Source organism: Hemibagrus wyckioides, linkage group LG18 (assembly GCF_019097595.1).
Source record: "Hemibagrus wyckioides isolate EC202008001 linkage group LG18, SWU_Hwy_1.0, whole genome shotgun sequence".
Lineage (NCBI taxonomy): Eukaryota > Metazoa > Chordata > Actinopteri > Siluriformes > Bagridae > Hemibagrus > Hemibagrus wyckioides.
The window spans coordinates 20838973-20852117 of NC_080727.1; the positions used below are offsets into that span (position 1 = coordinate 20838973).

Sequence of the window (13145 nt, forward strand, 5' to 3'; positions counted from 1 at the left end):
ATTATTTTTTGTTCCACAGTCTTATTTTTTCTATTCCACTGTATTACAGTGTAATCACATGCAACATAGAGAAATACTTATAGAGTCAGTATTGTTTTGGCTATGGAGAGAGAGAAAGAGACAGACTTTCTGAACCTCTTTATATTGTGGTTGTAAACCTTTCCAATGATTTTATGATTTCTATTATTCGCTTATTACATGCTAATATTTATGGGGAATTGCTTACCTCTAACCGGAAGATAATGACCAATGAAATGACTCTTTATCAAAGTGGGAGGAGCTGTGGTCAGTATGATCGAACATGCCAGAGAATCAGGGGTAAGATCTGTTGAAAGTGTTTAATAATACAGTCCTACATTTTGATTCAAATGTTTTTCTTTTACTTCATACACCAGTTTTGGCTGCGGTACGAAGCAGCAGGCTGGATTTGAGCCGTGGGCTTCGAGCCACTGGATCTTGAGATCTACAGTCTGCTCACTGTCTACTCATTTGATACAGCTGATTTTTTTTTTTTTAATATTTTTTTTGGTATGGTATCAATGAACCGAATACCAGAATACAGACCACAGGCTCCGTCTGCCAGTCAGAAGATTATTTTTGTTCCTAAAATGACTTTTGTTCTAATGTTTGACTAAACCCTAACCCTAAGACCCTGAGCTCTACCTAAACATCAGTGTTTAAACATCCCAGATAAAAAATGTACAAAATCTGTGGCATTAAAATCAACACTAAGTAGATTTTACTTTACAGTGTTGCTTTAAATATACTGTACATTCTTAAAATTCTGGGATTAACTACATTTACTATATCACTCTGTACTTAAATTCTGTCTGGTTTTAAAGCTTCTGGCTGATTCCTCTCGATAATTAAATATCAAATGATGTAAGACTCTGTTATCAAAAATGACCTTATTCTGTAAGATCTATAATACGAGATAATTCACTTCAGAAATTCAAGAATTATTATTATTATTTAATACGCTTATTCCTGCACACACCCCTGTATTAACTCCCGAATCTGCTAGCATGGTGTATATGAGCGATATTAAAGTAAACATTTACACTCATAGCTTTTTTAAAGGTAATTCTATTTTGTATATTCACTCTAATCAAGTCTGTTGTCATGTAAATAGGTAAGCAATTTTAAGCTCAGGCTTAAGTCTTTAGGATTAACTGTGTGTCAGTTTGTTGTAGGATTTAAGTAGCCTGGGGGCATAGCGAAGTAACCGTAATCTCTCCTCTATTAACATAAGCAAAAACGCTTAAGCAGACCTAACCACTCCGAACGACTCTATCCATACATTAAAGTTAGATCGTTCTATTGTTTTATTCTCGTTCCTCTTCCCGTTTTCTCTCCTCCTCTATTTCTGACATTCCGCCTCTCCCTCTGTCACTTTTCCTCTTGCACATCACTAGCAGAACTCTAATGTCTCGATTTTCTACCAGGGTTGAAAGAGCATGACTGCAACAGGAAATGATGACCGCTGTTCAATGATGGTTCAGTGTGGGCCTGGTTTTTTTTGTTTTTTTCTGAAATAAAACATCAGGTCAGAAAAGTAGTTTCTGTTCTGTTTGATTTTTTTTTTTTTTGTGAAGCCCCAATCAAAAATCCATGGGACTGGCAAGGTTTTGGCACAGCCTCTTTATAAATAAAAAGTCTAACTGTTAAACTTGTATATAATTTATACACGATCAGGCATAACATTATGACCACTGACAGGTGAAGTGAGTAAGACTGATGATCTCATCATGGCCCCTGTTAGTGGGTGGGATATATTAGGCAGCAAGTGAACATTTTGTCCTCAAAGTTGATGTTAGAAGCAGGAAAATGTACAAGCGTAAGGATTTGAGCGAGTTTGACAAAGGGACAAATTGTGATGGCTAGACCACTGGATCAGAGCATCTCCAAAACTGCAGCTCTTGTGGGGTGTTCCCGGTCTGCAGTGGTCAGTATCTTTCAAAAGTGGTCCAAGGAAGGAACAGTGGTGAACCAGCGACAGGGTCATGGGCGGCCAAGGCTCACTGATGCACATGGGGAGAGAAGGCTGGTCCGTGTGATCCGATCCATGTGTGTGGGATGTAGCCACGTTTGTGGACACCTGACCATCACACCCATAAAAGCTTGGTATGATGGACATTTTGTAAATTTCCCTTTGGGATGAATAAAGTATCTATCTCTCCATCCATCCATCCATCTCTCCATCCATCCATCCATCTCTCTCTCTCTCTCTCTCTCTCTCTCTCTCTCTCTCTCTCTCTCTCTCTGGACATTCCAAAACTGGTCTCCTCTGATTTGGCTTTGGGGATTTGTGTTCGTTCAGCTACAAGAGTTGTTAATGAGATCCGAAAACCAAGCATGTAGTCTCTTTTGGTTCATCTCAAAGATAAGATCAGGCCTCCATACAGGACACTCATTTTCTTCTGCATTTCATGAACATTTTCATTGCCAAACCATGTGTTCATGGACTATACTTTGTGCTCAGGGGCACAGCCATGCTGAAACGGGTTTTTGGTCTCAGTTCCAGTGAAGGGAAATGTTCATTCTACAGCATACAGAGACGTTCTAGACAATTATGCGCTTCCGGCTTTGTGTCAACATTTTCACATGTGGACATGATGAACAGGTGTCTACAGAAATTGACCTTGTAGTGTATATAGGCTCGGGTTCAAATTCTGTATTTCACATGTCTTCTTAATCACTGATGATGCTGAACAATATGCGCACAAAAAAGTAGGAGGTTTGACATGAAGGTCACTGTCATGCATGTACAGTCTGGGCTAAAAAGAAATCAGACCCAGCATTATTTCTTTATTTGTGTATTAAAACCAGTGATGGTGTGTTTCCACACAATTTCAAAAAATCCCAGAATACTACTATTACTACTACTACTGATAGTGCTTATTTCAACCTCGGAAAAAGAACACAAACGAAATGGTGTAAAGGTTCTGTAAGTAACTCTCTGTCTATGTCTGTGCAGGTTTTCCGCAGCGGTGAAGGGATGGGCATTCGCCTAGACAGCGCCTCAGCTTTCCAGGGCGCCGTGATCTCCCCACACTATGATTCTCTCCTGGTTAAAGTCATTGCCAGCGGTAAGGACCTTCCTGCCGCCTCTGCCAAAATGAACCGGGCCCTTGCAGAGTTCCGCGTGCGTGGGGTCAAGGTAAGAACCCGACACTCGGCTTTAAAGGTCATACAGGTAGCCTAAATTCCCCTCGTGGTTCTGTGGCAATAAAGCAGGAAGCACCAGAGTTCAGCGAGACTATTAAAGCGCAGTCCCTCAGCTGAGGTCTTTGCTGAAGCTAAAGTGCTGAAGCAGCAGCTCTGAGAATGCCACACGTGTTTAGTGTATAACGGTTAAAGACGTTTTACGGCGCTAATGCCGTAGTCAGGAGAAGATTCACGGCCCAGCGTGCCAAACGTGGCAGCTTGTCTCCTGAGACGCAGCAGGGAGGGGACAGAGTGACGGGACGCAGGGGGAAAATGATGGACGGCGAGTGATTAAAAGTGAATGGTGTAGAGTTCTGTGCGTTAGATGTCATGCTTAGGCAGCTAGTTAGGAAACCTGTCTTTTCTAAAAAGGGGATGGTCATGTCACATTATACTGTTTCCCCTGTCCTGCATTCCCAAGCAGAGAAATTTCTCTGCTTTGAAGATGTGGGAGTTCAGAACTTGAGTCTAATTATAAGGAATGAGTCACACTAGTCTGTAGTCTACACACACACACACACACACACACACACACACACACACACACACACACACAGATGAATGTGTTCTACATTTACCAGACGGCCGAGTGATGGCTATAAATTGAATGAAGTGATTGCAGGCCACAGCTATTTCCGCTGAAGTGTTGAGAAGGGGTGAGGAGATCAGCGGGCTTTTTTAGGTCATGTTTTCCCCTCAATCAGCTGGAATTAAATATGTTGTGTTTGTGTAATGTTTGTGTGGAATCAGTACGCTCTGATAAATAGGTTGTGGGGCTTTGTGCATGAATCTGTTTTTTGTTTTTGCCAGCTCTGGCTGAATAATTGACTGAATGCCACCTTTGTTAAAAGTGGGTGTGTGAGGGTGAGTGGGTGTGTGATGGTGGGTGTGTGTGAGGATGAGTGGGTGAGGGTGTGGGAGTGTGATGGTGTGTGGTTGAGGGTTGTGTGTAAGGAAGTGGGTGTGGATGTGTGGATGAGGTTGTGTGGTTGATGGTGTGAGTGTTTGAGGAAGTGAGAGTGAGTGGGTTTGTGTATGAGGGTGTGGGAGTGTGAGGCTTTGTGTGAGGGAGTGGGTTAGGGTGTGAGTGAGGGTAAGTGGGTGTGTGAGTTGGTGAGGGTGTGTGGGAGTGTGTTTGTGTGAGAGTGAGGGTAAATGGGTGTGTGGGTGAGGGGGTGTGTTTGTATGTCAGGGTGTAAGTGAGTGGGTGTGTGTGAGGGGGGTGTGTGGTGTGAGAGAGATTGTGTGTGTGTGTCTGAAAGAGTAGTTGAGTGAGAGCAGCTGTTATGGTACAGCAGAGTGTTGAAGACAGTCCGAGAGCCTTTTAATGTTCCACTTTATTATGGACCTTGAGTTTTGTCACCGTGTCACATTCTCTCTGTCTAGGTCTCTCTTGATCTTCTTTACTATCTGTACGCACACACACACACACACACAGACACACACACACAGCTTTCTTCCCTTGCTCAGTCAACCATTGGGTGAAAAAGCTTAGACCCCAGCAGGATGAGAAGTCTGTCTATTCTGACCACACACACACACACACAGTAAAGCTTCAGTGTCTTTCTTCTTCCTTTCTTAGCTGATGTTCTTCTCACATCTCACTGCATTGTTTATCTCCCACCATGAGCTCTGAGCCCGCTGAGCTGGGTGCTGTGTTGTAACAGGCAACAGAGCAGTAGTCTACTAAATACGGCTGCAGGTTCTAATGCACCACAACCTGAATTTTAAATAATGACAGAGATCAGTCCCCTTAATGCACACTCTCCCTTTAAAATACACCAGCACTCAAACACAATGATATCGAATAGTTTAATATTAAAGCGCTTAAGTATTAACTCGTTATGCGATCTAGAGGAATAAACGCAGCCTGTCATGGTTACTTTTCTACTCGACTATACTCGAGGAAGTACTGCGGAAGATCTCGCTGCTTCACGTCTCTTCACGTCTCTTCACATAAAACCAAATGCTGAATGAAAAGCAAATCAGACCTTGAAGCAACTCCATTGTTGCTGCTGTCGTTAGTGTTTTCCGCACGGCGTTAATGAACTGTGGCAGCTATGAGAGAAATGCGGTTTGTGATCTCACGGCTTGAACCTGTCATGGTCTAATGTGCAAATTATTCAAGGATGACTGGCAGCTGGGAAATCGCAGAGAAGATGGCACAGCAGTTTGATTGTGAAATACCACTCTTGTTTACCTGAGTGCTAACATTGTGCTAAAATTACTCGTTAACATTGCTAACATTCCGTAGCTCGAAAACGATGCCGCTGTCGCTTCTGGAAGTGTATTCTCGATGAATAGCCAAAATCTTGTGCTTTAATGCTAAATAGTTAAACAAAAACGAACAGCATGAAATTGTTTTTTTTTTTTTTTTTTGTTGCTTGGTTTCTTTAGAGAAAGCAGCAAAGCAAGCTAACTGTTCCACCTGCCTAATATTGTGTTGGTCCCCCTTTTGCTGCCAAAACAGCCCTGACCCGTCATGCACTGTGTATTCCGACACCTTTATCAGAACCAGCATTAACTTCTTCAACAATTTGAGCAACAGTAGCTTGTCTGTTGGATCGGATCACACGGGCCAGCCATCGGTAGCCTTGGCTGTCCATGACCCTGTCATCAGTTCACCACTGTTCCTTTCTTGGACCACTTTTGATAGATACTGACCACTGCAGACCGGTAACACCCCACAAGAGCTGCAGTTTTGGAGATGCTCTGATCCAGTGGTCTAGCCATCACAATTTGGCCCTTTGTCAGACTCGCTCAAATCCTTACCCTTGCCCATTTTTCCTGCTGCTAACACATCAACTTTGAGGACAGAATGTTCACTTTATATCCCACCCACAAACAGGTGCCATGATGAGATCATCATCAGTCTTCTTCACCTCACCTCTCACTGCTCACAAAGTTATGCCTGGTCGGTGTAGATCCCAGTATTCTCTGGTAACTATATTATATACACATTTAATTAGAGGATATAATGACAAGATAAAAACCATGGTTATTGTTATAGGAATTTTTTTCCATTTTTGTGTCAAAGAATTAATGGTGTGATTGGGGAAATGAACGAACTTTAGACACCTGTGTTATTTGTAACAGAACCACAATGATGTCATAAATACTTTTTGGGACACCGCAGACATCTACTTCTGGGTTTTATTAGTTGAGAACATCATCTCGTTATAAATGACAGTGCCACCTTCAGGCACACTGAGAGAACAACAGTATTTCCCCAGACAAAACAACTCGCATCGTAGAATTGGTCCAAATCGCTTGGACCGCTAAAAAGATGCCGCTAAAATTCCTGCTCTGTGTCACGGATGTACATAAAAAATGATGGTAATGTCATGTGTACCTTCTTCTCTTACCCTAAACCAGCGTCCATCTTTCTTTTCTTGTTTACTTTCCAAGCATGAGAGGCATCTACCACTGCTCCAGAGTGCTTGAACTGATCATGTGTAATTTTTCTTTTTTTTTATTAACCCAATTTACTTAGCACCTCGAGATTGAGCCGGCTGTTCAAATACCAGGGCCGAGTTAAGGCCCACGCAGTCCTCTGAGGAATAATGAGCAAACCGTGTTCGGTTAGCATCACCGGCGAGGCTTTGCTGTTCAGGGAATAGGCAGGAGGTTAGACGGGTAGCTCAGAGGGAGAGGAATTAAACAGATGGGACAGATAGAGAGGGAAGATGGAAAAAGAAACTAGGACAGGTTTTATTAGCAGACGATCGATTCAATACTCAGTGTTTCAAGTGCACTATTTTGGCCTTTTGTAATGGCAATTTTCTACTTTTTGTGCAAAGTCTCCTAAGGAGCAGTTTTTTTTAGCTGAGGAGTCCTCACCGCAACAATATTGAGTTTGGGGTTTAGCTGAAAAATCTTGCCAAATCTTTAACAACAGAGTGACCATCTTGACTTTATTGGAGTTGTTAGTCTAGGGCAGGGCAAAATACTGATCTACATCCATAGGAAATGACGTAACATGGCTAACATGGCTGAGGATCTCAATCAGATATAATTCCATTTAAGCAACTAGCAAATCAGAGAAAATGTGAAAGATCAGGCTGCTAATTAAAAAGTATGCTAGAATTAGGAATTTATTATCATTAGCTAATAATAGCTCTAAACAAACCGAAGAAATCCATTTTTATTATTCTCTGAATGAAGAATAATCTTTAGCATAAAAATACCACACCGCTTAGCTTGTTCTAGTTAGTGGGGTTGACTTCTGTGTCAGCTAGCTAAACTTTCTTGATTTGTCGATATATTGAAAGAACGATGATGAAAGAACTTGTCTGTATTCAAACTAGCCGATCATCTGTTTACCTTTATAATAACTTGAGCCAATGCTCTTATCCAGCCCTACATTTCTCATTTATACAACTGAGCAGTTGAAGGTTAAGGGCTTTGCTCAAAAGGCCCAGCGTATTCAGCTTGGCGGTGCTGGGATTTGAACCTTATGCACAATAGTCCACCATCTTAACCACTGCCTGTTAGCAAGGAGAGTTAGTTAACACAGTTATCAAAACAGCAATTAGCCTTAAGTGTGTATCAACAATGCAAATGAAATATAAGGCATGGGAGACGGTGCTGTATGTCAGTGAGTCTGGAGACATGGATTAATGTAAGTGAAGAGCGGTCAGTGTAGCGAGCAAAGGGGCAGTGAGCAATGTTTAATGGAGATGAAGATGGAGTGAAATTGCGATACATCGAAAAGAGTGAAATCTGAGACACAACAGTACAGCTGAATATAAAGTGCAATTAGGAGTTAGTGTGAGACTGTAGAAGATTGCGTAATCTGTTTATAAGGTTAGTGCATGTGCAGAGGTGTGTGTGTGTGCAGTATTTGCAAGCTGTGCAACGATGTAAATTTTAAGGTGTAGTAGTACTCCTACAACCCCTAAGAATAATAATCAGTGCTCTTTCAATCAAGGGTTAATCTGGATATCAGTCTTTCTTTCATTTATTTTACAGTGGAACTTCCCATAAGAAATAATGTAAATGCAGATAATCCGTTCCAGCCGCCCAAAAATATGACCAATATGAAGCGTATGTAAACTGTATGGCCGCTTACAAAGAACTGACCCAAGCCAAGCATTCCATGTCAAGGGTCCTCACGGCAAGTCGTGCCACCAAGCTTGGACTAAAAATAGAACAGACCACCCACACCACCGATCTGTCAACAAAAAAGGTATATAGGTATATAGCATTATGTTCACTGCTATTTATCCATTAGTAAAGTCTCCTCCTTTGCCTCGCTAGCTTCGCTCACAGTTGCCTCTGGTTTTCTCACTTTCTCATTTACAACCTTTTCTGCAGTTTTGGATTCAGATCTCTCAGTTCATGTACACAGACCTTCACACATTCTATGACATTGTTGACCCAAAGTGTAGTCTTCTCCAGTTGCTCATGTATTACATACTGTAGGACTGCTGTGCTCTGAAAAGATAGCAATATCTCAAATAAATAGTGGCAGGAACATTTCGGGAACAGAACGAGCCGTGCAGTTCGCCCATGTGCTTTGAGAGAAACACACCTCAATGTGCAGGAACACAACTAGTTCTGTCCTACCTGAAGGCTTTTGAGATTTGAAGACAAAATTCATGACTAAACGATTCTAAATATGTGTGACTGACTATCAAAAGAGACTAGAGGAGGTTGGGGATGGGTGTTAAGGTTTGGATTTTCAGCAAGAGACTTTTGAAATCCCCAAAGCAGTCCACCCTCCAAAAAATAAAAAGGGTGTGAGAGAGAGACTGAGAGCTTTATGACTCCTCACAGCTCCCTGATGAAAAGTGATAAGCACTTTAATAAAGGCATGAATATTTCCTCTCATCTTCTTATCTTTGGTGCAGTTTTGCCTGCTTCAAAGGCTCAAGCTATGTTGGCTGCACGTTCACGGATCTGAGGGATTCCACGCCTGAGCCGCTTACTGCTGCAGCATTCGTCTCACGTTTCTGCTTGCTCTCCCGCTCTGATATGCGCTTGTTCTTTCTCTCCTTTTTTTACCTTTTCCCAGACTTTCCTTCTGTCCAAGAGGGAAGCTGTTATTGCATGATACCAAGGTGTTGCACATCACTGTCAGGAAAGTCAGCCATGCTGTGTGCCCAGAGGCCATATTGGATTTAAATGTAAACTATGGGAAAGGAAAGAGGGATGGACTGAGCAGGGAATCTCTGCAAAAGCAGAGGTTTCATGCAGTGATGGAGAAGAGGCTGAGATAGATCATCATCTACAAAAAAAAAGAAAGAAAGAAAATGGAGGGGAAAAAGAGCAGAGGAGGAAAACTAACCTAATCATCCTCTGGAGTGAATATGTAAAATTGAATAAAGAAGAAGACTTAAATACGCCTTCTTATTGCCCTAGGGAGGTTTGGATTTTTTCTGCTATAGGAGGAATTGGTCCCATAGCAGTCATATCGAGGCCTTTTCCTCCGTTTCTGCTCCCATTGCAACCCCTGAGTGTCAAATACTCACTTTTTAGATAATAAATGTTCCATGGAGGTGCAAGGTTGTGCTCGTCTGCATTGCTGCTGTATTCTGGTGCCTGTTAGCTTCCTGCTGAGCATGGCTGAGTGTAACTGAGCCTCTCTTCAGTCAGACTGACCTCATTAAACAAGGCTGTGCTACTCAATCGATATATATATCTCTTTCCTGGAAAACAGACGGACACAGATTTGGGGTCTGTTCGGGCATTATTGCTGCCGTACAGCTCATACGAATGTGGGCGAGCGCTTTAACTTTCTATTGCATTGATTTAGCATCGGTTCTGGGGCGGTGTTGTTCTCTCAGCTCCCTACCCTGCGGTCTGTGCGGTCAATAGTATCTTCTGTCAGCTGGAAGCTTTTATCAGTATTGTGATATGAGCCTTCGCAAAAGCTTATGCAGCCCCCTGACTAAGAGATCTACACCGTCCTGTTTCAGTTTGGTGCTTGAAAGGAAAAAGAGGTCGTGGGAAATGATAACATTGTTGGGTTGCAAACACTTGTCCTGGTAGGAGGAGGCTGACCCAACTAACCTCTGAGATAACAGGGGAGGTATGAAAACAAGTAGTCAAAAGATCAAGCAAAGGTTATCTGGTAATTCTCGTCCGACTGGGAAAGGCTTACGATACGGACGTGATTCGCTTCTTAAGGCACTCTCGTATTCCTCTTCTGTACACCTCACCTCCTCGCTTCTTTCACTCAGCTTAAATTGGAGGCAGAATGGGTACATCATGATCCTTCTGCCTGAGAGACGTCTAAACACATCCATTCAGCCTGTCCTTCTCCTTCAATAGGACTGAGACACAAGAAGAAGGTAAAGGAGGTGAGACAGGAACATGGACAGGACAAGAGCCCTATCTACTGTTTTACAAGGTTCATTTCTTTTTTCTTTTTTAAATTCTGGACCTTACATTAATCTCAGCTGAACAATGTGCTCCAGGTGTCCCAATTAGCTCAGCATGCTCTACACTCGAGTCTACCGAGTGCCAAAGAGCAGCGCGTTAGATCTTTATCTGTGTGGCAGATGTGTGGCATGTGTAGCTGTACTCTATAGAGCGTGTAGACTGACATCCGAAAGGCGCAAGTCGAGCCTTTTGTGCCCGATGTCATTGCATGAACAATGCGTGTCAGTGGAAAGAAGTATTCTCTCGCTAGTCTAGTTTGTGTGGGAGCCAGAATATGGAGCAGGTCTAGAGACTGAAACAGAAAGCACAGTTGGAGATGTTGAAGCTGAGACTGGTTTGCTGAGGGTGTGTTTGAAGAGCTAGCTAGAGTCATGTCAATAGCCAGAAAAGGAGAGGGAGCTACAGTGGGTGCAGCTGCAGCAGAGTTCTCACAGCCAGAGAGAGAGAGAGAGAGAGAGAGAGCGAGAACAAACTGTCTCTGTCTGCATAGCTGGTGCCTGTCGTCCTGCATACGTGATCCACTCACATGTCTATCAGCAGGGCTTAAAGGTAGAGTTTGAAATTTTGGCAGAGTTCAGTTTTCATTTCAACGTCACTCTTCAAAATACACACCAATGCTTGTATATGATTGACAGCAGATTGACGTGATTTACACTGTATCTCAGGCTTACTTTCCCACTTGCTTTCACACTTTCCAGTCCTCGGCACTTTCGGACTAGGCTTGAGTGATATAAAGATTTAACCGTTTCTACAAGATCTCCAGTAACGCTTCGTCCTGTTTAATTACTATCTATTGAATTTACTCTAATTTTCCTCCATTTGTCTTCCCCACATTGGTCACCTGCCATTTTTCACCCACCAGCCAACTCTTCCCCATCACATGACAGTCTTCACCCACTCTGATTGGTGGCAAATGTTTGAGGTCCATGAAACCAGCCAAATGCGTCTTTTTTCCCCAATTGCTGCTTTACAGTGCTGTGTGGACGAAAGCACTATCTGCCCTCTTCTACCTGTTTGACCTCACGGATGGCCGTGATTCAGTAGGGACGGGTTGATTGACAGGGAAAAGAGTATGCCATTCCTTTGAAGCTGAGTGCATGGCCAAATTTTTTGCGCTCTTGGCTTCGAACCCAAGATGATCTGATGATTTTCTCACTTGTTCCTGATTCAGATCTTTTTTTTTTTTTTTTTTTTGAAAACTTTTGTCATGACCGTATCTGATTTATTATTTTTTAATCATAATTGTTCACATTACATCCTGTAGCCAATGGATAGACCCACCTCCAGCCCTCAGTACCATTGTATGCACCACACACTATCTAAGCTATAAAGATGCATCTAACCTGGTTACAGTCAAAGCCTCCTGCAGCATCACTACATCATTCCATTACTATTCCACACACCAACCTTTATCCCTCCCTCCCTTGTTCATGCTATCCATCTCTAAGCCTTTCTCAGTCCCTTTCTTCTTTCTATGCCACAGACAATCCCACTGGTGGTCTGCCTTTTTCTGTCAGAAACCATATTCTTTATCCTGCCCAACAGTGGGAGTGGAGAAATATGGCTGGAAATAAGAAAGACTTGGCAATAAAGCCATGAGTGATGACTGGAGCAGCTTTATGTGGACTTTTAACGAGGCATTTGTTCTTTCACTTTGACATTTGTGCTTCCCTAGCTGGTCACTTTTAGCACCAATAAAGAATTTGCAGCAAACACTTTGGGAGGTGACACAAGCATTCATAACGCGCCACATGAAGCCGAATTTTAGACCCATCACAATTATAGCATGAATTGATGTTTTTAGTATTCCAGGAGAAAAAATGCCTACGCTGGAATTGCAACATGGGCTGTGTAAAAGCACGCATCACTGACCAGATTCAGTGACGACTCTTTTTTTGCATTTCTTCATGCAAGATTTGCATTCCTGCTCCCAGAGACATGGAATACTAGGGGCAAGTTCACAATCTCACACATGTTCAAACTTGGGGGCAATTGTGTATTGCCATTTTACTGATAACATGTTTTTGGGAAGTGAGAGGAAACCAGAGGACTCTGAGGGAAACCCAGAGAACCCTGCGGAAACCCAGAGAACTCTCAGGTAACCCAGACAGCCCCGAGGAGGCCCAGACAGGCCCAGACAGCCCCAAGGAAGCCTAGATAAATCTCAGGAAGCCCAGACAATTCTCAGGAAGCCCAGACAACTCTCAGAAAAAGCTAGACCGCTCTCCACAAAACCAGAGAACCCTGAAGGAATTCACACAGACATGGGAGAACATATACATACAGGATCCCAACTTCAGGCTCGTAAACAAGTTCAAAGTGGCAAATGTTTGACCACTCTATTGCCAACAACCCCCCCCCTTCTCTTGCACTATATCTTACTAGGGGGAAAATGACATCCACGGTTTTATCACAACTGACAATCCGACAAAACGAAGGCACATAGACCTCATAAACATACCTAAAATATTGCAAAGTTTACGAAGTCTTCATGTCCAAAGCCACTGTTTGTCTTTTTTCCCCCTCCTCTTCGAGATCTTAAGACTTTTATT

At 42.7% G+C, this 13145-nt stretch overlaps 1 protein-coding gene across 2 annotated transcripts in view; it reads left to right on the top strand.

The window, feature by feature from the left end:
- The window catches only part of pcxa (pyruvate carboxylase a), a 162548-nt gene that overhangs the window by 84210 nt on the left and 65193 nt on the right, over positions 1-13145 (top strand). For both annotated transcript variants that reach the window (XM_058415127.1, XM_058415126.1), the window contains exon 10: positions 2978-3160. In XM_058415127.1, coding sequence (XP_058271110.1) covers positions 2978-3160 — 183 coding nt within the window. The remainder of the gene's footprint in view (positions 1-2977; positions 3161-13145) is intronic.